Source organism: Oncorhynchus tshawytscha, linkage group LG24, assembly GCF_018296145.1.
Source record: "Oncorhynchus tshawytscha isolate Ot180627B linkage group LG24, Otsh_v2.0, whole genome shotgun sequence".
Taxonomy (NCBI): Eukaryota; Metazoa; Chordata; class Actinopteri; order Salmoniformes; family Salmonidae; genus Oncorhynchus; species Oncorhynchus tshawytscha.
The window spans coordinates 4,170,758-4,196,388 of record NC_056452.1 but is presented as its reverse complement, the minus strand read 5'-3'; the positions used below and the strand labels follow the sequence as shown (position 1 = coordinate 4,196,388).

General features: G+C 40.4%; 1 protein-coding gene across 3 annotated transcripts in view; it reads left to right on the top strand.

Annotated features, from left to right (window-relative positions):
- The window catches only part of si:ch211-180a12.2, a 72,384-nt gene that overhangs the window by 21,875 nt on the left and 24,878 nt on the right, over positions 1 to 25,631 (top strand). For all 3 annotated transcript variants that reach the window (XM_024387095.1, XM_024387094.1, XM_024387093.1), the window contains exons 4-5: positions 6,189 to 6,497; positions 6,987 to 7,097. In XM_024387095.1, coding sequence (XP_024242863.1) covers positions 6,189 to 6,497; positions 6,987 to 7,097 — 420 coding nt within the window. The remainder of the gene's footprint in view (positions 1 to 6,188; positions 6,498 to 6,986; positions 7,098 to 25,631) is intronic.

Genomic DNA, 25,631 nt, shown 5'->3' with positions numbered 1-25,631 from the left:
ATTTTTCAGTAGGAGAGGGAAAGGCAATGGCTGCCCAAACTCTGTTGCGCGAGCAAAACTCATGCGAACACCTGACGCGATGTTATCTTTCTGGCTCATTTTTCAAAATAAAAGCCTAAAACTATGTCTGAAGACTGTTGACACCTTGAGGAAGCGAAAGGAAAAGGAATCTCGTTGATATCTCTTTAAATGGAGCAAAGGCAAGCTATGGAACATGGAGTTTTCAAAATGGAAGCCACTTCCTGGTTTGATTTTCCTCAGGGTTTCGCCTGCAATAGCCGTTCTGTTATACTCACAGACAATATTTTTGACAGTTTTGGAAACTTTAGAGTGTTTTCTATCCAATACTAATAATTAGAAACTGAGACTGAGGAGCTGGCCGTTTACTCTGGGCACCTTTTCATCCAAGATTCTCAATACTGCCCCTGCAGCCATAAGAAGTTAATAAGCAGGAATTGGATCGTCTCGCTGTGGTTCCCTGACACACGTAGGTTGATGGGGGTGGTATTGTGGGTGACCCGGCCTACAGAGCGGCCGTCCAGTGCTCTAACATCCATGGGAATGGAGAGGGGCTGTAGGGATGTCCAGCTTAGAAGCCAAGGTAGCGTCCATAAATCTCTCAGCCACAGAGTTAATGAGTACCTTGAGAGATTGACTGATTCCCTCATAGCAAAATTGCATGAAAAGGGGTACGAATAAGGGGAGAGGAAAAGTTCTCCGTATGGCCTACCAGATTTCTCGCTCCTACCAGTGAGACAAGTGTTTTAGTGGACAGGTGGAGACGAAATGACCGGTAGTGCTGCTGGAGACAGCCTAGCGCTGCCTAGTTGAATAGGCAGCCTTCGGCAGCGACTAGGCAGCCTTCGGGGACTCTCGGGGGAACTCAGGTAGCCTCGGGTTCTCTCGGCAACAGAGACTTCCGGGATGCCTTGGAGGCAAGGTGGAATCCTTGGATGGGCGGGTGAAATCTCCTCTCCTTCCCGTGGCCGCCCATCGAAACAAATGGTCAAGGCAATGAGCGAGTCGAGAGCCGTCAGTAGTTTCCGGTTTGCAAGCTCGTCCTTTACTTCCTCCGATACTCCGTGCAGGTACATGTCAAACAGCGCTTCCGGGTTCCAGGCACACAGTTGCAAATGTGCAGAAATGCACCGCATAGTCTGCCACATTGCGGGAGTCTTGCCGAAGCTGATGTAACTTCCGGGCAGCCTCTCTCCTGGACAATGGAGCATCAAAAACTTTCACCTCTGCCACGAACTCCTCCAGACTGAAGCATACGGCCAACTGTTGTACTGCTGTAGCACAGGCGTGAGCCCTCCTGGACATCAGTGTAATGAGCTATGCTATCTTAGAGCGGCCCAAGGTGAAGGAGGAGGGCTGCAGCACAATGATGAGGGAACACTGAGCGAGAAACGCCCGGCAGGCCCGACTCTCCATCGAAGCATTCTGGGGAGAGGTAAGAGGGGTTCTTTGGAAACCGGGGTGACCGGGGAGGCAGTGCTGCTTACGGCCGGGTTATTGAGGGGCTGGGAGGTTACCGTCGTGGTAGGTTGCCTAACAGACAACACGCAGAATTGCTCCAGCAATGTGTTCAATGCTTGGTCATGGCGTTCGGCCAAGGTCTGGAAGCCTTCCATAAGACCCCGAAGCACCTCTTCGTACCTTCCAATGGTGGCTCCTTGGGATGAGATGCGGTTGCGGAGCTGGTCCGAGTTTGCTGGGTCAGTCATGGCCAGTTCGTACTATCACGTTTTAGGTAAGACGCAGATGCAGACAGTGTTGAAGTAACAAAAGTTTATTACTAGGTCAAGGGCAGGCAGAGGTCGGTAATCCAGATAGGGTGCAAAAGGTCCAGAACTGCAGGCACTCTCATAGTCAGAGCAGGCAGGGGTCAATAATCCAGTGTGGTGTGGCAAAGTACAGAACAGCAGGCAGACTCAGGGTAGGCAGACTGGTCAAAACTGGGATAAACTAGAAAACAGGCACTAGAACATACAGACGCAAGGGGAATACTACTAGTAGGTTTCCCGAAACAAAACGAACTGGCAACAAACAAACAGAGAACACAGGTATAAATACACTGGGGATAATGGGGAAGATTGGCGACATCTGGAAGGGGGTGGAGACAAGCACAAAGACAGGTGAAACAGATCAGGGTATGACACCATCATATCAATGTAAACTTGGAGTCATGCTGTGTGGTTCTCCCATTACAACTTGTCGGGAAAGCATGCAGTTTATTAAAATCCACTAATTCCTTTAATTTGCCATGTTAAATAACACTAATAGGTGAGAACAATATATTTTGTGAACAAATGTTTAATTTTGGCGTTATAATGAGGTTGGTAGCAACATGGAAAAGCGTTGTGGAAATCTGTTGCAGGTCAAGTCGACTACAAAATCCAAAATGCAATACTCTCTCTATGGTCTGGTTGGCAGGCTAGGTAGCAACAGTGGTCGAAAAAGTACTCAATTGTCATACTTGAGTAAAAGTAAAGATACCTTAATAGAAAATGATTCAGGGTAAAAGTCACCCAGTAAAATATTACTTGAGTAAAAGTCTAAAATTATTTGGTTTTAAATATACTTAAGTATCAAAAGTAAAAGTATAAACCATTTCAAATTCCTTATATTAAGCGAACCAGACAGCATGATTATTTTATTATTAACGACAGCCAGGGGCACACTCCAACACTCAGACACAATTTACAAATGAAGCATTTGTGTTTAGTTTGTCCTCCAGATCAGAGGCAGTAGCGTAACTAGTTAGCTGTAAAATTGCCTAAACAAACTGCATTATCAGATTTTGGAGTCTACAATCTCTCCATGTCCAACCTGCAGATTGATATGCCTCACAGACAGGAGGCTGACATTCACAACGACAGATACACTTTTGAGGAGATGGGAAATGTTGCCCATGCTACGTCAATGGGCCGTGTATTGCATTCTGGAAGATTCTGTGACAAGGATCACTCTCCTTCATGGTATGAATTTGAGTTTATTTTGTGCTAGTTAAAAAAAAAACTCAATGTGAGCTAATGAACTTGCTCTCTGTATTAACGTATAGCTCTGGAATCGTGCCGTTACATACATTCGAGGAAAATAAGAACTTTTCTATACATTTCCACTGACTTTGAGAAGGTACTGCGCGATGATTAGCTTAGAAACCGCGTGAAGGGTCATGGCAACGTGAACGCGATTGGTCAGCAGTATGTTGGGTGTGGTGTTTTACATTAATTGATTTGATTCCTATCTCGTTTCTATAATATCTCTGTCAACGGCACCATGCAATGCACTCTGGACTAAAGAGGCAGACTAATGGCAAAAATGTGCTAGACCCTCTGTTAAATTACACATTTTTCAAGGTAAGAATATCGCAGAAGTATGATCAATGGCTCATTCGAGAGAAGATACCCTCCCGAGTTATGACATCGACCAGTATTGAAATCTGACATGTATGATAGACGTTTTCACAATCTAAAAATCATATTCCTATTAACTTCCAGTGTAGTGAAAAATCACATTCCTATTAACTTCCAGTGTAGTGAGACTTTATCACGGTGCTACCTCATACACAATGTATATAGATTCTTTTTTTCTACTATGTTATTGACTTGTTTATTGTTTACTCCATTTGTAACTCTGTGTTGTTGTCTGTTCACACTGCTATGCTTTATCTTGGCCAGGTCGCAGTTGCAAATGAGAACTTGTTCTCAACTAGCCCACCTGGTTAAATAAAAAAATAACAAATAAAAAATACCGGCCAGATTGCTGCCTGTTTGAACGCCAATAACTCATAAAACGACGCAAGGAGTGTGCAAAACTGTCATCAAAAGGCAAAGGGTGGCTATTTGAAGAATCTCCAATATAAAATATATTTTGATTTGTTTAACACTTCTTATGGTTAGTTTATAATACGGTTTTAAATACCTCTATGGACTGTAAAGGAAATCACAATACAAACTATCACCCTCATGCACTTAAGGAAATCAGGAATGTCATGGATATGTTGGAACTAGTGGATATATGGAGGCTTAAATTTCCTGATGTCACGTCTACTCCCGCTCGACGTCGCCAGTTTACTAATCACTGGCTCTGACAACCATTACACACACCTGGCACCATCGTTATGTGCACCTGTGACTCATTATCAGACTCACCTGGACTCCATCACTTCACTGATTACCTCACCTATATCTGTATCTATACACTTTGATTCATTCCGCAGACAGTATTAGTTATGTTTCATGTCCAGATGCTGCTCTTGTTTTGTCTCGTTCCATGTCACCCCCTTGCTTCTTGATTCCCAGCCTCTCCATTACACCTGACCTAGGGAGATATGCATGGCGGAAGCTCAATCAAGTTAGTCACCTTGACTACCTTCTATTGTCATTCTCTCTGGCACCAAAAGTTTAAAAAGTGTTGATTGGGGACAGAATGAGGTCAGACCATCAAATAATTGGCATATATATTACTCTGACAGAATTTCCACGTGCGAGAGGATATTGGAAATTTTATCAAAGCCTATTGGATGATAACTTGTTTTTAACTAGGGCAGAAGAATTTATAACTGACTTTTTTCGACATAATATATGTACACAGATCCCCTTAATGTATGGGACACTTTTAAATGTGCCTTTGGAGGCCATGCAATTCAGTACCTATTTCAAAAGCAAAAGTAATTTAGGTCAAGAGTCCATATTAACAAAGGAAAGGGAAGAACAAACCATACAGATAGCAATCAAAACTGTACCATAGAGGCTCAGATTAAGTTAGAGGAAAAGCAAAAAGAAATGGAAGAACTTATTCAAGAAGGATCAAGTGTAATATATTATAAAAATAAAGCCAACTCGATGGAATATGGGGGAAAATGCACCAAATAATTGTTTTATCTTTAACATAGACATGCTTCCAAAAATAATTTTCTGAAAGTTGTTACAAATGACCCATGAGTCACCCATGATTCACCAAACAATATTTTGAAAGAGGAAGTACTTTAAGCATATGTTTACATTTGTCTCCATCTCCACGAACCGAAGCTAATTGTATGGATTTCTTTTCTATTAACAATGTAAAATTGACAGCTCTACAGAAAGACTGATGTGAAGGCCAAATTACAGAGGAAGAACTTCTTGACGCAATTAATGCCTTTAAGTCTGGGAAAACTAGGGCTGGAAGGCATACCAGTGGAGGTATACCAAACCTTTGATATACTCAGAGGGCCGTTATTAGCATGTTTTAACCGCTCCTATAAAAATGGTACATTATTAGACATATACCAAGAAGGTCTGATTTCATTATTACTGAAACACGATCCAAGTGGTAAATATAAAGATCCAGTCCATTAAAAAAATCGTAGGCCTCTTACACTTCAGCGTTGTGGTGCAAAAATTATAGGAAAATGCATAGAATTAAAAAGCTATTGTCTGATGTTATACATTGTAGACAATATAAGACAAGTACTGGAAACAATAGAACACTATGAAAAATATGGGAAACCAGGCCAGGTATTCATAGCTGACTTTAAAAAGGAGTTTTGATAAAGTATGACTGGAGTGTGTATACATATATATACATAAATGCTTGGAATATTCCAATTTTGGAGAATCTCTTATAAAATGGGTTTACACCTTAGGTGTAAAACAGTAAATAATGGCTACTAGAAATGAAGACTATTACAAGATCTTCAGTTTCTTGGCAATTTCTCACCACGAATAGTCTTCATTTCTCAGAACAAGAATAGACTGACCAGTTTCAGAAGAAAGTTATTTGTTTTTGTCCATTTGAGCCTGTAATCAAACCCAGAAATGCTGATGCTCCAGATACTCAACTAGTCTAAAGAAGGCCAGTTTTATTGCTTCTTTAATCAGGACAACCGTTTTCAGCTGTGCTAACATAATTGCAAAAGGGTTTTCTAATGATCAATTAGCCTTTTAAAATGATCAACTTGGATGAGCTAACACAGCGTGCCATTGGAACACAGGAGTGATGGTTGCTAATAATGGGCCTCTGTACGCCTATGTAGATATTCCATTTAAAAAATCTTCCGTTTCCAGCTTCAATAGTCATTTACAACATTAACAATGTCTACACTGTATTTCTGATCAATTTGACGTCATTTTAAAAACAAGGACATTTCTAAGTGACCGCAAACTTTTGAACGGTAGTGTATATTACTCTTTCCTCCCCAGACCTCCCGACTGTCACCCTCTCCGCAATGCCCTTGCCCTCCCGCGACTCCCCACTCACCCTCTCCTGCGACATCGAGGGCTTCTATCCGGAGGACGTCTCCGTTTCCTGGCTACAGAATGGCACGGAGCTCCCCGCACCTCTGCTGAGCGAGTCGGGCCCGGATGGCACCTTCAGAACCAGGCGCTACTACACCCTGAGCCCCGAGCAGAGGGAGCTAGCCGGGGAGGTGGAGTGTGTCGTCCATCTGCCCAGCATCACTGAACCTGTGGTCACCTCCGCAGCCCTGGCAGACATCGACCCCATCATAGGTAAGAAAGAGAGTGCGGAGGGGATAGGGAGAAAGAGAGAGAAGAAGGGAAGAGGACAGAGAGAATGTTCACAAATTCAAGAAATCCCAACATTGGGTTTGATCAAATTCATAGCTGGGTTTCCACCATAACCCGCTCTTAGAAACAGCAGAGGGTGGTAAGAGGTTAGAGAGATGGACCAGTAACCAAAAGGATTAGTTGATGAAAAAGCGTGGACTGAACTGGCCACTGGAGGGCTTCTGGTGTAAATCATTACTACCAATGCTGTTGTTCCCTTGAGCTAGGCACTTAACCCCAAAACTAGCTCTCCATCCAGGGGCGCTGCAACACGGCTGACCCTGTGCCTCTCAACGTGTGTGTGTGTGTGTCTGAGGTTGGGGAAAAGAGAACAAATGTATGTCCTTACCAAATGGACAATAAAGTATATATTCTATTCAGCCTGGCCTCAAACATATTCTACCCTCCTCCCTTGTGTATCTCCTCTCCCAGAGACACAAACTGCGCTGACCAAGTCTGCCAAGGCATCTGTGTCTCTGATGTGCATCTCTCTGGTGCTGGTCTTTCTGCTCTGCTTTGGCTTCTCCTGGAGAAGGCGAGATGGTGAGTAAAACATAATATTATTTCACTTTATTAATAATGTACATCATATTTACATTTTCATATATTTCCATATGTATATCTGAATATAAATACAGTATATAATGAATGATGTGTTCATGCACTGTGTACTGTAATACCTGCTAATGCCATCTTAATGAAAGTAGTATACACAGTATATAGATTGGTTGGTGCAACATATACCGCTGTTCAAAAGTTTGTTGTCAGTTAGAAATTCTTGTTTTTTAAAGAAATGCACATTTTTTTGTCCATTAAAATAACATCAAATTGATCAGAAATAATATGTTATTGTTGTAAATGACTATTGAAGCTGGAAATGTAATATCTACATTGGCGTACAGAGGCCCATTATCTGCAACCATTACTCCTGTGTTGTAATGGCACGTTGGGTTAGCTAATCTAAGTTTATAATTTTAAAAGGCTAATTGATAATTAGAAAACCCTTTTGCAATTATGTTAGCACAGCTGAAAACTGTTGTCCTGATTAAAGAAGCAATAAAACTGGCCTTCTTTAAACTTGAAGAGTATCTGGAGCATCAGGGTTCAATTCTTGGACCAACTCTCTTCTCTGTATACATCAATGATGTCGCTCTTGCTGCTGGTGAGTCTCTGATCCACCTCTAAACTCTCCTTCCAGACTCACATCAAACATCTCCAATCGAAAGTTAAATCTAGAATTGGCTTACTATTTCGCAACAAAGCATCCTTCACTCATACTGCCAAACACCCTTGTCAAACTGACCATCCTACCGATCCTCGACTTCGGTGATGTCATTTACAAAATAGCCTCCAATACCCTACTCAATAAATTGGATGCAGTCTATCACAGTGCCATCCGTTCTGTCACCAAAGCCCCATATACTACCCACCACTGCGACCTGTACGCTCTCGTTGGCTGGCCCTCGCTTCATACTCGTTGCCAAACCCACTGGCTCCAGGTCATCTACAAGACCCTGCTAGGTAAAGTCCCCCCTTATCTCAGCTCGCTGGTCACCATATCATCACCCACCTGTAGCACGCGCTCCAGCAGGTATATCTCTCTGGTCACCCCCAAAACCTATTCTTCCTTTGCCCGCCTCTCCTTCCAGTTCTCTGCTGCCAATGACTGGAAAGAACTACAAAAATCTCTGAAACTGGAAACACTTATCTCCCTCACTAGCTTTAAGCACCAGCTGTCAGAGCAGCTCACAGATTACTGCACCTGTACATAGCCCATCTATAATTTTGCCCAAACAACTACCTCTCCCCCTACTGTCTTTATTTATTTTGCTACTTTGCACCCCATTATTTATATCTCTGCTATGCACATTCTTCCACTGCAAATCTACCATTCCAGTGTTTTACTTGCTATATTGTATTTACTTCGCCACCACGGCCTTTTTTGGGGGGGGCTTTTACCTCCCTTCTCACGTCATTTGCTCACATTGTATATAGACTTATTTTTCTACTGTATTATTGACTGTATGTTTGTTTTACTCCATGTGTAACTCTGTTGTTGTATGTGTCGACCTGCTTTGCTTTATCTTGGCCAGGTTGCAATTATAAATGAGAACTTGTTCTCAACTTGCCTACCTGGTTAAATAAAGGTGAAATAATTTTTATTTTATTTTTTAAAATCAGCAGAAACAGACGCCTAACAAGTCCTCAACTGGCTACTTCATTAAATAGTACCCGAAAAACACCAGTCTCAACGTCAACAGTGAAGAGGCGACTCCGGGATGCTGGCCTTCTAGGCAGAGTTGCGAAGAAAAAGCCTGTGTTCTTTTGCCCATCTTAATCTTTTCTTTTTTTATTGGTCAGTCTGAGATATGGCTTTTTATTTGCGGGTACTATTTAATGAAACTGCCAGTTGAGGACTTGAGGCGCCTGTTTCTCAAACTAGACACTCTAATGTACTTCCTCTTGCTCAGTTGTGCACCGGGGCCTCCCACTCCTTTTTCTATTCTGGTTAGAGCCAGTTTGCGCTGTTCTGTGAAGGGAGTAGTACACATTGTACGAGATCTTCAGTTTCTTGGCAGTTTCTCGCATGGAATAGCCTTAATTTCTCAGACCGACAAGTTTCAGAAGGAAGTTATTTTTTTCTGGTCATTTTGAGCCTGTAATCGAACTCACAAATGCTGATGCTCTAGACACTTAACTAGCCCTTCTGCTGTATTCCAGTCGACTTGGACCAATTTACAAGTTTTATCTCGGAAAAATGTAGTTAATTTAATCTGACTGTCATAAGGTTCCATGGCTTTGTCCACACAGGGCATCTGAACACACAAAATACATTTTGATTATTTTCATAACATTTTGTGTGTTTTATTTAACTTTTGTACACCTCTGGTGGTCCCGGTCAAAAATGACCAGTCATTAGAAATGAATGGGTGAGACTACAATTTGAGTATAAAATTGTGTTCAGGCACATGCCCATTCATCAGATGGACACACTTCCTCTCCCAGACCCCCACATGCATATGTGTTTGAGCGCACACACACACCTCACTCCCCTTCTTGACTTCCATGGCAACCCCCCACGGGCAACCCCCCACGGGGTTGCCAATATACAGTTGAAGTTGGAAGTTTACATACACTTCGGTTGGAGTCATTAAAACTCATTTTTCAACCGTTCCACAAATTTCTTGTTAACAAACTATAGTTTTGGCAAGTCGGTTAGGACATCTACTTTGCATGACACAAGTAATTTTTCCACAAAAAATGTTTACAGACATTATTTCACTTATAATTCACTGTATCACAATTCCAGTGGGTCAGAAGTTTAGATACACTAAGTTGACTGTGCCTTTTAAACAGCTTGGAAAATTCCAGAAAATTATGTCATGGATTTAGAAGCTTCTGATAGGCTAATTGACATCCTTTGAGTCAATTGGAGGTGTACCTGTGGATGTATTTCAAGGCCTACCTTCAAACTTGGTGCCTCTTTGCTTGAAATCATGGGAAAATCAAAAGAAATCAGCAAAGACCTCTGAAAAAAAATTGTAGACCTCCACATGTCTGGTTTATCCTTGGGAGCAATTTCCAAACGCCTGAAGGTACCACGTTCATCTGTTCAAACAATAGTACGCAAGTATAAACACCATGGGACCACGCAGCCGTCATACCGCTCAGGAAGGAGATGCGTTCTGTTTCCTAGAGATGAACGTACTTTGCTACGAAAGTGCAAATCAATCCCAGAACAACAACAAAGGACCTTGTGAAGATGCTGGAGGAAACAGGTACAAAAGTATCTATATCCACAGTAAAACAAGTCCTATATCGACATAACCTGAAAGGCCACTCAGCAAGGAAGAAGCCACTGCTTCAAAACCACCATAAAAAAGCCAGACTGCGGCTTGCAACTGATCATGGGGACAAAGATTGTACTTTTTGGAGAAATATCCTCTGGTCTGATGAAACAAAAATAGAACTGTTTGGCCATAATGACCATCGTTATGTTTGGAGGAAAAAGAGGGAGGCTTGCCAGCAGAAGATCACCATCCCAACCGTGAAGCACAGGAGTGGCAGCATCATGTTGTTGGGGTGTTTTACTGCAGGAGGGACTGGTGCACTTCACAAAATAGATGGCTTCATGAGGAAGGAACATTATGTGGATGGGAAAATTATGTGGTATATTGAAGCAACATCTCAAGACATCAGTCAGGAAGTTAAAGCTTGGTCGCAAATGGATCTTCCAAATGGACAATGACCCCAAGCATACTTCCAAAGTTGTGGCAAAATGGCTTAAGGACAACCAAGTCAAGGTATTGGAATGGCCATCACAAAGCCCTGACCTCAATCCTATAGAAAATGTGTGGGCAGAACTGAAAAAGTGTGTGCGAGCAAAGAGGCCTACAAACCTGACTCAGTTACACCAGCTCTGTCAGGAGGAATGGGCCAAAATTCACCCAGCTTATTGTGGGAAGCTTGTGGAAGGCTCCCCGAAACATTTGACCCAAGTAAAACAATTTAAAGGCAATGCTACCAAATACTAAATGAGTGTATGTAAACTTCTGACCCACTGGGAATGTGATGAAAGAAATAAAAGCTGAAATAAATCATTCTCTCTACTATTATTCTGACATTTCACATTATTAAAATAAAGTGGTGATCCTACCTGACCAAAGAGAGGGAATTTTACTAGGGTTAAATTTAAGGAATTGGGAAACTGAGTTTAAATCTATTTGGCTTAGGTGTATGTAAACTTCTGACTTCAACTGTAATCTTTCCCCCATTAGAACCACACCTGTTGGGATTCTCACAAACAATCACAACATTGTTTCAGTAATATATAGAACTTTTCTCGCAGCTCTGGTGTATAAAGCTTTTTTGAGGCCAATTCATTCTGTGGCAGCACAATGACCAAATGATATACTGCATGTGAGGCTCTTGATCATATCTTTGATCACGATACTGGTGAGGAGGAAAGAGACCAGGAAACTGACAGTGAAGATGCATTAGAGGAGGAAGTGTCAGTCGTTGATGACAACAAAGAATATGATCCAGACCAAGAGACATCCGATGTGGAACAATTTAGTGATGAGAAAGGGGCCCTGTTGAGGTTTTTGTTACATTCCGGTCAAATAATGGGAATTTGTCCTGGTCTTCATCCCCACCTGAGAGGAGAGGTCAGCTGTCGGCTGAAATGTTATCTGGATGACCCCAGAGCCAACAGTTGATTACATGAAATCCTGCCACTATTTAAAAAATTGAAATGGTTTCGAAACAAATATCCTTGTTAAACTTTGACACAAAGTAGTCTGTGATAAATAGCACAATATGTTTAATCGGACTATTTGTTATAGTCAAAATAATCCATACATTATGCAACTCAAAAACGAGTGTTGTATGAGCTCAGGTCAATGAGGCCTACAGGCCATAAATAGCTAATTGAAGTTCAAAACTTCTGTCATTTGAGATGGACTGGTGCTACATATAGAGCCGGTTTCCCAGAAACAGATTAAGACTAGTCCTGGACTAAAAAGCATGCTCAATGGAAATTATTGGCACCCCTGTTTTCAATACCTCACCTTGCGAGGTTAACAGCATTGAGCCTTTCTCTAAAATGTTTTGAGATTGGAGAACACTTGGGAGGGGTCTTAGACCATTCCTCCATACAGAATATTTCCAGATCCTTGATATCTTTTTCTGTACTTATGGGCTGCCCTCTCCAATTCAAACCACAATGGGCTTTAAGTCCAGAGGCAGAGATGGCCATTGAATTTTTTTTATTTTGTGGTCAATTATGACATTTCTTTGTGGATTTGGATGTGTGCTTGGGGTTATTGTCTTGCTAAAAGATATACTTGCGGCCAAGTTTCAGCCTCCTGCCAGAGGCAACCAGATTTTTAGCTCACATGTCCTGGTGCTGGGTAGTTCAAAATGCTGTTGACCTTGAAGGATACGTTTTACAATGAAATCTCTATTTTGGATGTAAATGGCATGTTATAGAAAGGTTCAGACACATTATTTTGGTGACTTCACTTGATTTTGAGAAGCTTACCCCAAACTGCAAATCAACTCCTCATCCTAATTGTGTAGTATGGGTGCCCTTGAAAACATGAACAAATACGTCCTTTTAGAAAAAGCAAAGCTCTCATTATAGTGATGCAGATCTGTAGTTGTACACATGAAATTTGCGAACTTTATCCGCAATGTCATATTCCCTTTTGTGCAACTAGAGCCTTTTCCTCAATACAGCTGTTCCATTCTCTGTGTAGCCTGCTACTACGGGTAACTGCCAAAATAAAGGAAACACCGACATAAAGTCTCTTAATAGGGCATTAACCCAAAATGAGCTGCCAGAACAGCGTCAATGCGCCTTGGCATAGATTCTAGAAGTGTCTGGAACTTAATGTGTGGAAGCGCCCCATGCTTTCAATATGCTGTTCCTTTATTTTGGCAGTTACCTGTAGAATAAGGGAGAGGTATTGCTCAAGTCGCAACAAAATGGAATATAACGCTACGGATAAAGTTCGAAATGACACAATAAAAATGTAAAAATTATGATTTTATTTGATCTTTTATAAACAGTACAATACATACACATACAAATGACAACATCAACTACATCAAACCTGCTCAGACACACTAACACACAGCCCATCTCCAGTGCCCACATCATTTTCCACCACATGGCCTGAAACTGCACCATTTTTTGTTTCTCTAAGTAGCATACACACTTTCAATATTTAAATAATAAATCATTTTATTTTTACATTGTGTTAATGATGGCAGATTTATTGATTTCCAAGTCTGTAGTATACGCTTTTTTAAAGGTAAGTTATGAGAAGAGGATCGTCCAACCCATCGGGTATCTCACTACACCCCACTGTGCCACGTCTTGAAATATGCAGACCGATGGATTAAAAGTACGTTTACATTGTAATACATCTGACAGCCAACTTTCTTACTCCGCCCACAACTTCTGGACGTTGAAGTATTCCTTGAAAGCATTGATTAATTAGTCATTATTAGTTTTACACTTAAGACATGACTCTGCTGTTGTGCTGTTGTGCTGTAGAATTTCTGAATTTTGTCTCTTGTATCATACATTCTTGGATATGATCTCTGCAAGGTGTTATATATCTTCCCTATCATATGAACATCCTATTCTGACTCAAATAGGATTCCCTCAAGGTTGGACTGAATGATTTGAATGATTTCAAAATGAAATGTATTTACAGTATATGTAACATTTAAGTTGCATGTATTTTAAACCATCTACATTGGTCAGTCCAAAATTACTTTTTAATACTGTCTTGGAAATAAAGGTATTTCCAAGTCATTTACAGTTTCTATGCCTTTAGTTTCCATGTGCACCAATTTATTGGTGAATTCTGAAAAGCTATCCAAGGATTGTTTTATAGGTGTTTATAGGAAGACATGTTGGTTTTTGTCAAATATGTTTTATTTGATTCCATATTGTTATACCGTTCTTACCTATGAAATTGTTAATGTTCTTAGCTTAATCCTTTGAAAATAGACATGTAAAAATATTCTGAGGATGAGCATGCATGTCTAAAATAAGTAACCGTCGCTCCTCTTTAGTGCATTTTATATATGTCGCAAGTAAAAGCCTTGGGTAGCGAGTTGATACAATTCCAAGGTTAAAACCACCCTCAGACTTAGGGAGATGTAAAATGTTCCTTTTTATTCTTCAAATTTTATTTACCCACACGAACTCTGTTATGACAGAGTATACTTTTTTTAAAGGATGTCTTCTGTGGGGTAATTGGTATTACTGACAATAAATACAAAAACTTTGGCTGCCATGCTGTTCTAAAAGAGGTTTATTATATTTGTAAGATTTATTGGAAGATGTATTCTATTTAATTAGATCTGCTTTCATGTTGTTGACTAATGGAATACAATGATCTTTATATATTTGTTGTTTGTTGTCACTTATTAAAGATCCTAAGTAGTTATTTAGTTTTTTCCACCTAAATTTTATATCCAGATTTTTTGGGGTATTCAGATTTATTTATTTTTTAGCAAAGGGTGCATTGAGTTTTCAATATTGGTCAGGTATATCTAGACATCATCATCAAACAGGTTTAGTTTATAGGGACCTCCCGAGTGGCGTAGTGGTCTATCTGTGCCACTAGAGATCTTGGTTCGAGTCCAGGCTCTGTCGCAGCCGGCTGCGACTAGGAGACCCATGGGGTGTTTGTAAGTGTCTATTTTTAATAAACCGTGTTTGATTGTTATGTATCAAGTCTGGTAAGACTTTTGCCATTGTATTGCTTATAAACTTTGTTATTTTACTTTCACAATTTATTGCATTTATGGGTCTATAATCAGTAAGGCACTCTCCAGATTTTCTTGTTTTAAATATAACTGAAATTACTGTTTGATACATGGAACTGGGAAGTACTCAATTGAGTGACGTGTTGTCATTTGTGTAAATAGGGGGGCTACTTTGTCCCAAAATGTTGAATAGAATTCTATGGGAAAGCAATCCATTCCTGGTGCTTTTCTCCGTGTGAATGTTTTAACAGTATCTAATATTTCTTATTGGGTAAAGACTTTATTAAAGATAGTGATTTATTTTTCTTTCATTTTAATTTCTAAATAAGATTTAATTTTTGCAGAGCATGAGATTGTAATCCCCCTAATGTATGCCTTAAAGGCTTCCCAAATTATATCGGGGGTCTGCTTTTCTCTGTTCTCCATGTCTACATTTGTAATGGTAAAAGTGTAGATTTTTTCTTTATGTATTTAATACATTTCGGGTCCAGAAGATGCGTTCTGTTCATTCTCCAAACTCAGTCGCTAAGTGTATGTTCTATTGGTGTAATGAAACATGATACTGGAGAATGATCCGATCACTATATGATAAAACATTTTTATCTAGTAAATTGTTTAGTGCATTTTTGGAAATATAAATGTTGTCAATTCTTCAATAGCTTTTCTTACTTTGAGAAATAAAAGAATAGTATTTTGTAATTAAGTGATAATGTCTGAGAAGACAATTTTTGGAGGATATATTGGCATGGGTGTTGTTAGGCCCAAGGCGAAGTTGAGGGCTGGCAAACCGTGCCAATATATCCTCCAAACATCAGCTTCATCACTTTTATACAACGGGTCACCTAAATATTCAAATAATGATTGACATTTTCAATAAAAACTTTCTTTTTAATTTATTCATACTATTTAATCATTCCACAAGATATAGTCCCGATACAAATCTAGGGTTGCTACCCAAGCCGGCTGGTCGTTCGTTCTATCAGTTTGGTTGCTGGAGAAGCGACCCAGTCGTTCAGTCTTTTTGTTCTGTATCTATGAACCCGACCCAGTTGTTCATTCTAAATGTTCCACTGCCATACTGGCTGACAACATTCTTATCCCTTGCTTGCTAGCTAGCCAGCTACGGCTAATTTACAGTCACATCAAACATTGCAGCCAGAATAACAACAAAGTAACTGCATTTGCATTTTTTAAAAGTGGTTTTCTAGTGACATTTAATTGGATACATCCATAACAATGAGCTAATGAGGCATGACATCGCCTGGCATAGAAAATGTGCTCGCTCGTCAGGACACTGTTGTTCCGAGGAGCTATCCAACAACACAGCTAACACAAACACTTCAAACTGAAGCTGAAAGACGGCAAACTAGCTGCACTTTGTTTCATAATTTAAAAAAATCAATTGACATTTCTTTATATATATCCATAAAAAGGATGCCAGCTGATTCATGATTTCGACTGGTTAAGAAACGCTGTCTGCCTGTCTGTTTCGTCCAGACTCCCGACATGTTCATTACCACAGTATGGGACAGCTGGAGATCGAATTTTAATATTGAAACAATTTTGCAAATGTCAGAGAGACAGACAGCAAGGTTTATACAAATCTATGCATTTAAAAGCAAAATGTTAGTCTAAAAGAAATGAGATCATGTCTAGATGCTTTTAATAGTGGAGATCAAGTTTATAAATTGCTTGGCTGGGCTGATGAGACAGTGGATTGCACAGTCAGATGGAACAAAGTAAATAGGCATTTTAACGTCATAGATTTAGCCGGTGGTAACTTGTGTAATAGACCGGCTGGAATGCGGTTTTAACCAATCAGCATTCAGGATTAGACCCACCCATTGTGTAATTGGAAATAAATGCCCTAAAGTTGGCATATCCACACCTCGTGGAAATCTAATTAGCGTAATACACAATTCCTTGTAAAAAATCTGTCAGTTTAAGCTAGAGACATCTGCGTCTCAATCCACTGCATCCGCCGATGTCGCACTTCTGCATCTGCCATGAAAGGTGACAGAGCTAGAGCGATATTTGTCAGACCATGAGACATCCCGAATTCGGTCTTCTCACAAAATTGTCTGTGGTGTCTGACCGAACACAATGATGCTCTCCATTTTCCTCTACGACCCCCACAAAGTCTTGGGACTGTCTGAAGTTGGTACAGCCGATCTGCCAACTTCTGTCTGTATCATTCAAACAGTTTGGGCGACACACTAATATATTAGTGGAAAGGTGAGACTCTCACAAACACGTCAGTTGTTTTGGTCTAAGACGCCCACAAGCCTCACAGGATTCGTCTGAAGGTTCCTAGGTAGCAGTTGAAAAAATGTATGGAAGTAAAGACCGTTTAGTGCCAAAAATAAGGGGTTAAATACATGAAGAAAAAAATGTTTCCTGATCTTTATTATATCTCTCAGATATAGGACAGACACATCAGAACAAACTTCCTTTAGGGGGGGACTTCTATCTGATCTTCCATGTAGTGAATCTGTTATTCAATGCGTTTGTATGGGATAATAGCAGTAAAGCAAAATGATCCTAGGTATGACCTTCTTAAAACAGTTTCATATAGCTTAGTACGACCAGGTTTAAACAGGGCTTTGACTGTAATGGGATAATAATCTCCAGGGGTCCTGTAAATTATTTGTAGAAATGACAGTTTTCAGCCTCGTTGGAGGCTCCCAAAATGTGCCTTTTTTATTATTACGTCTGTCAATCTAATCGAATGTATAATTTAGGTCACTTGCTAAAATAATATTTCCCATCTGGATTTGATCTAATATCAAATCAAATCAAATCAAATTTATTTATATAGCCCTTCGTACATCAGCTGATATCTCAAAGTGCTGTACAGAAACCCAGCCTAAAACCCCAAACAGCAAGCAATGCAGGTGTAGAAGCACGGTGGCTAGGAAAAACTCCCTAGAAAGGCCAAAACCTAGGAAGAAACCTAGAGAGGAACCAGGCTATGTGGGGTGGCCAGTCCTCTTCTGGCTGTGCCGGGTGGAGATTATAACAGAACATGGTCAAGATGTTCAAATGTTCATAAATGACCAGCATGGTCAAATAATAATAAGGCAGAACAGTTGAAACTGGAGCAGCAGTCAGGTATCATGCATCATGTCAGCATCATGTCAGGTATTCCTGGGGCATGGTCCTAGGGCTCAGGTCCTCCGAGAGAGAGAAAGAAAGAGAGAATTAGAGAGAGCATATGTGGGATGGCCAGTCCTCTTCTGGCTGTGCCGGGTGGAGATTATAACAGAACATGGCCAAGATGTTCAAATGTTCATAAATGCATGGTCGAATAATAATAAGGCAGAACATAATATAGCTTAGATTTTCCCCGGGTCGGATATTCAATGAGAACAATGTCTATTTTCACCATTTTAAGGTCAAATTCAACATTCAAAAACGTCCTTCTTGGTCAATGTGCTGGGATATAAGGGAAAATTGTATAGTCTTCTTTATCAGGATGCCTACACCTCTGCTGATACAACAGTAGGTGGCATCATAGGTCTCTCCAACCCAGCTCCTCTTTGAATGTTCATTTTCTGCGTTTTAAAAATGTAATTCTTGCATGAAAACAACATCTACTGAGAATATCTTTAAGTGTTTGAGACCCATATGCTTTCTTTTTTCATCATGGAGCCCGTGCACATTCCATGTGATAAATTGGATTTTGTTGGTCTTGTATCAAATCAAAGTTAACCTTATCTGTTCCGTCTATCATTGAAAAACCAAGTACTACATTTTAGCAGACATGACATATGAGCGTGGTCGGCATTCCATAAAATGGGAGGATAATAGAATAAAAACATAGGTATTGTAAACATTACATAAATAGAGCATGTGGGCTGAGAAGACATATTTTATGTCTTTGTACTTGAGGCGCCATGCCTTTTTTAGGGCTTTTTAGCTTGGACTGACCACCTCGATTCAGTCTTATGTAGCAACATTTGAAATTGTGTTTTTTGCATTGGATAAAAGTAGAGACTCAGAGCTAGAAAATTGTATATTACACTGCAGTTGAGGAACAATTGGAAAGAAATTCTGCTTTGAAAGTTGATAAACTTGTAACCCCACTTTTGAGAAAATGGCCCTTGAATGTTTCAATACACCGACTGGAGAGCTCTTCTTTGTCTACACCCACTCAGCATCGCTCACACCCATCTCGTTAAGGATTCACATGTGAGGCCATGTGGTAAACACTAGCTATATGAAATAAAATCTGTTTATTTGTCAAATGCACAGTATACAGAAGGTGTAAACGGTACAGTGAAGTGTTTACTTGCATAGTAGAAATATCAAATACAGAAAGTGTCCAGATAAAAATATTTTATTTATATTTTATCATTATTAGATGATTCTTGTCCGACAAACAGATATAGCCACTCTCCATTCTCATGAATAACCACCATTATTAACTCTTAGTTGTAAAGACGAACACGGAATAATAATGATTCGATATCCTTTCCTAATCTGTCCAGAACTCTCATTCATTTTAGTCATGAACAAAATAAATATAATTACAATGTAGTATAATCAAGTCCTTCCTTCCTTCTCTCTCTTCCAAACCAAATCCATTGCTCTCCACCACCCCCTTCCTGTTCTCCCCCCTTTACCCCGTCCAAGCCGAGCTCATCCCCACCAATCTTTACTCCCCCTTGCCCCCCTCCCCAAGCCAAGCTTATTACCATCTCCCCTCCTTACCCATCTAGGCTAAGTTTTTCCTGCCTCCCATCTACTCAAACAAATTTACTTACGACCCTCTACACATCTACTTACTCATCCATTCTCCTTCATTCACACACAACATATACCCTATGCCTCTGCACAACCATTCTCTCTCGCCCTCCTACACATATTCATATACGCCCTCCTTCACTCTCCCATTTGTATGCAGAGGCACACACACACACAACATGTACAATTGAATTCTAAATTCTACATACACCTTAGCCAAATACATTCAAACTCCATTTTTCATCAATCCTGACATATAATCCAAGTAAAAATTCCCTGTCTTAGGTCAGTTAGGATCACCACTTTATTTTAAGAATGTGAAATGTCAGAATAATAGTAGAGATTTTTTATTTATTTCAGCATTTATTTTTCATCACATTCCCAGTGGGTCAGAAGATTACATACACTCAATTACTATTTGGAAGCATTGCCTTTAAATTTAACTCGGGTCAAATGTTTTGGGTTGCCTTCCACAAGCTTCCCACAATAAGTTGAGTGTCACGACTTCCGCGAAGTCCGGTCCTCTCCTTGTTCAGGCGGCGGTCGGCGTTGCCGGTCTTCTAGCCATCATCGATCCACTTTTAATTTTTCATGTGTTTTGTCTTGTTTTTCCTCACACCTGGTTTCAATTCCCTCAATTACTTGTTGTATATTTAACCCTCTGTTCCCCCCATGTCTTTGTGTGGGATTGTTTATTGTAAGTGCACGTTTTCTCTGGTGCGCGACGGGTTTAGTACCCATTTGTTTGTTTTTCTGGATTCCGGTGGTTTTCTGAATAAAACTGCTCCGTTGATTACCCTGTTTTGCTGTCCTGCGCCTGACTTCCCTGCCGCCAGTTACACACTCCCTTACATTGGGTGAATTTTGGCCCATTCCTCCTGGCAGAGCTGGTGTAATTGAGTCCGGTTTGTAGGTCTCCTTGCTTTTTCACGCTTTTTCAGTTCTGCCCAAACAATTTCTATAGGATTGAGATCCGGGCTTTGTGATGGCCACTCCAAAACCTTGACTTTGTTGGCATTTAGCCATTTTGCCACAACTTTGGAAGTATGCTTGGGGTCATTGGCCATTTGGAAGAACAATTTGCGACCAAGCTTTAACTTCCTGACTGATGTCTTGAGACCTTTCAATATATCCACATAATGTTCCTACCTCATGATGCCATCTATTTTGAGAAGTGCACCAGGCCCTGATGCACCAAAGCACCCCACAACATGATGCTGCCACTCCCGTGCTTCACGGTTGGGATGGAGTTCTTCGGCTTGCAAGCCTCCCCCCTTTTCCTCCAAACATAACGATGGTCATTATGGCCAAACAGTTCTATTTTTGTTTCATCAGACCAGAGGACATTTCTCCAAAAAGTACGATCTTTGTCCCCATGAGCAGTTGCAAACCGTAGTCTGGCTTTTTTATGCCAGTTTTGGAGCTGTGGCTTCTTCCTTGCTGAGCGGCCTTTCCGGTTATGTTGATATAGGACTCATTTTTACTGTGGATATAGATACTTTTGTACCTTTTCCTCCAGCATCTTCACAATGTCCTTTGCTGTTGTTCTGGCATAGATTTGCACTTTTCGCACCAAAGTACGTTCATTTCTAGGAGACAGAACGCGTCTCCTTCCTGAGCGGTATGACGGCTGCGTGGTCCCATGGTGTTTATTCTTGCGTACTATTGTGTGTACCGATGAACGTGGTGCCTTCAGGCATTTGGAAATTGCTCCCAAGGATGAACCAGACTTGTGGATGTCTACAATTCTTTTTCTGAGGTCTTGGCTGATTTCTTTTTATTTTCCCATGATGTCAAGCAAGTTTGAAGGTAGGCCTTGAAATACATCTAGAGGTACACCTCCAATTGACTCAAAGGATGTCATTTAGCTTATCAGAAGTTTCTAAAGCCATGACATCATTTTCTGGAATTTTCCAAGCTGTTTAAAGGCACAGTCAACTTAGTGTCTGTAAACTTCTGACCCACTGGAATTGTGATAGTGAATACAAAGTGAAATAATCTGTCTGTAAACAATTGTTGGAAAAATGTATTGTGTCATGCACAAAGTAGATGTCCTAACCGACTTGCCAAAACTATAGTTTGTTAATTAACAAGAAATTTGTGGAGTGGTTGAAACACGAGTTTTAATGACTCCAACCTAAGTGTATGTAAACTTCTGACTTCAACTGTACATCAATCAATTATTGACAATGAATGACTTACATGCTATATTTCCTCTTTTATACTGTATTTTCAGTGTCTGTGTATATCTCATTGGCATTGGCTATTTCTATCATTACATCCTAGAGAAGAACAGTTACTTTGGGACAATATAGTTTAGATTGTATTAGGGGGAGAGGGAAGGAATATGGTCTCAATTAACGATAAGCTGGTTTTCGGCATCACTGTATGTAGCCTAGTGTTCTTATCAGTTTTTTTCCACTTTTACCTCTCCTCAGGGTACTAGGCTCTCTCTCAACTTGCAAGGTTTCCTGCAGCCTGTTCTGGGCTTCATCGGTGCTTGTGTACTCCATTCTCTGTTTCTTCGCCTTCGGGTATGCACAATATTTTCACATTATTTTGTCTTGATCAGTTCATCTTCTAAAGTTTGCACCTTTTGTTTCCAGAAGGCCAATTTTTGTTGTCTTGTTCGTCCACACGCCCACCCTGTATATACATATCTGACACAATAGACTACTTTCTTTTCGAGCAAATCTTATTTTTTAACAACAGATTGTAACAATTTGTTTGTTTTGGTGAGCATTGACAGCATTTTAGCTATGCTTTCCTGGATATCCTTTATCTGTGTGTTGCTTTCATTTGCATCTGCAAGTTGTTCTTTGTCTTTTCCTCTAAGGGAAGCCATGGCTCATTGGGTTCGAGGCTCAGCGTCGCTTTAATTAAAGATTGGTTCGCTATTGTGTATAACTGACCGCTCACTCTATCCTGTTGCAGTGAACATATTAACGCCGTAAAATGGTAAGAGTCATGACTGCCATAAAATTGTACATGACGGTTGAGTTACAGTAATCTCCTCTTATGCACTCTGAACATGTTTTAGCAGTACTCAACTCGTTAATGATTATCAGGTCACTAATAGACTGGTACTCTGGGCTCTATTGTCCCTCTAAGCACTCTGATATCTATACACCGAAATCGAAAATCACGTCAAACACTTATCATCAAAACACTATGAGCTTTTAAAACTGACCTCACTGTGATTGATACATTTGAAGTAAGAAGTTCAACAACAGGTTGAAACGGAGTGGAAAAAGTAGGCTTTGAAACAACATCCACAAGGACTAACACAACGAAATGGACAGTGCTTTCTAAGGTGATGATTAATTCAAAAGACCCATATGCATTTTAGAGCGTAGGCATACACAGGCCTATAATTATTGTGCATTTCTATTTGATTTTGAATAGCCTAGTAATGGGGCATTTTTCTAAATATTTTCATGATTAATAGGCTGACACAGTTAACTTTAGAAACAGAATATCTCACCACTGTGCATTTCCATCCCCTCCCCTCTCTCCTCAGTTTAATTAAATGTGTTTCGTTGTTACTATCGATGTTCCCAAACAGATTTCACTTGGATTCCCTAATTAAGCAATGGGTAGCTGCAGGAATAGGTTTGAGAGACCGTGGAATAGCCTACAGAGTTTGGGCAAAATATGACCTGTCGCTTAGCGAAATAACCAGAGTAGCCTACCTGACATGAGTGAAAAGCATGGGCGGGAAAGTGGCCTCCATTCTGTGCATATGGATGACATACCTTTTTTCTCTTGCCTCTGTTCCAGCCCATTAGCTATTCTAAATCGAAACTAATTTGACATATTAGTAAAGACGAGATGAAATTGAGGATAGTCTGGGTGAAAATATGATCTCTTGAAGAGAGAACAGCTGTGCAGCCTAAGGCAAGGAAAAGAGCACAAGCTTTTTTTGCGACTTCTCAAATCATCAATAGCCTATAGTCGCATCATGCAGCCCATATACTGTATCTTTTGATTTTTAAGGCATTCTATGGTTTAAATCCTTCACAACTATAGCCAAATAACTCAATCTAACATCTAGAACCTGTTTCAAATGATCACTTTTACGCTCAACATAGGCACTTCATATGTGCACTCTCGCTCTGGAATGGGGAAAATATCCTTTCTATTTTTTTCAGCTAAGTTAAATTATATTCTTCTTACTATAAAATCATACAATATAAAATAAGGACACCTGACTTATAAGCATGTCGTGTCTGCTAAATGAACAAACCTCCAGCCTATGGCATGGCACATAGCCAGATAACATACAGTGGGGCAAAAAAGTATTTAGTCAGCCACCAATTGTGCAAGTTCTCCCACTTAAAAAGATGAGAGAGGCCTGTAATTTTCATCATAGGTACACTTCAACTATGACAGACAAAATCCAGAAAATCACATTGTGGGATTTTTAATGAATTTATTTGCAAATTATGGTGGAAAATAAGTATTTGTTCACCTACAAACAAGCAAGATTTCTGGCTCTCACAGACCTGTAATTTCTTCTTTAAGAGGCTCCTCTGTCCTCCACTCATTACCTGTATTAATGGCACCTGTTTGAACTTGTTATCAGTATAAAAGACCACAACCTCAAACAGTCACACTCCAAACTCCACCATGGCCAAGACCAAAGAGCTGTCAAAGGACACCAGAAACAAAATTGTAGACCTGCACCAGGCTGGGAAGACTGAATCTGCAATAGGTAAGCAGCTTGGTTTGAAGAAATCAACTGTGGGAGCAATTATTAGGAAATGGAAGACATACAAGACCACTGATAATCTCCCTCGATCTGGGGCTCCACGCAAGATCTCACCCTGTGGGGTCAAAATGATCACAAGAACGGTGAGCAAAAATCCCAGAACCACACGGGGGGACCTAGTGAATGACCTGCAGAGAGCTGGGACCAAAGTATTAAAGCCTACCATCAGTAACACACTACGCCGCCAGGGACTCAAATCCTGCAGTGCCAGACGTGTCCCCCTGCTTAAGCCAGTACATGTCCAGGCCCGTCTGAAGTTTGCTAGAGAGCATTTGGATGATACAAAAGAAGATTGGGAGAATGTCATATGGTCAGATGAAACCAAAATATAACTTTTTGGTAAAAACTCAACTCGTCGTGTTTGGAGGACAAAGAATGCTGAGTTGCATCCAAAGACCACCATACCTACTGTGAAGCATGGGGGTGGAAACATCATGCTTTGGGGCTGTTTTTCTGCAAAGGGACCAGTACGACTGATCCGTGTAAAGGAAAGAATGAATGGGGCCATGTATCGTGAGATTTTGAGTGAAAACCTCCTTCCATCAGCAAGGGCATTGAAGATGAAACGTGTCTGGGTCTTTCAGCATGACAATAATCGCAAACACACCGCCCGGGCAACGAAGGAGTGGCTTCGTAAGAAGCATTTCAAGGTCCTGGAGTGGCCTAGCCAGTCTCCAGATCTCAACCCCATAGAAAATCTTTGGAGGGAGTTGAAAGTCCGTGTTGAGCAGCAACAGCCCCAAAACATCACTGCTCTAGAGGAGATCTGCATGGAGGAATGGGCCAAAATACCAGCAACAGTGTGTGAAAACCTTGTGAAGACTTACCGAAAACGTTTGACCTCTGTCATTGCCAACAAAGGGTATATGACAAAGTATTGAGATAAACTTTTGTTATTGACCAAATACTTATTTTCCACCATAATTTGCAAATAAAATTCATTAAAAATCCTACAATGTGATTTTCTGGATTTATTTTTGCTCGTTTTGTCTGTCATAGTTGAAGTGTACCTATGATGAAAATTACAGGCCTCTCTCATCTTTTTAAGTGGGAGAACTTGCACAATTGGTGGCTGACTAAATACTTTTTTGCCCCACTGTATAGTAGGCCAAGTCATGTTCTGTTCTTCTGAAATACATTTTCTTCATGTCATAATGTTTCCTTAGAGCTGCCTAAAAGAAATAATGGATTTATTGTGATGGTGTATATTATCAAATAGATTTATTCAAATATCTTAATGTAGATGTCCCAAAGGCGCCAATCAGCGGTTT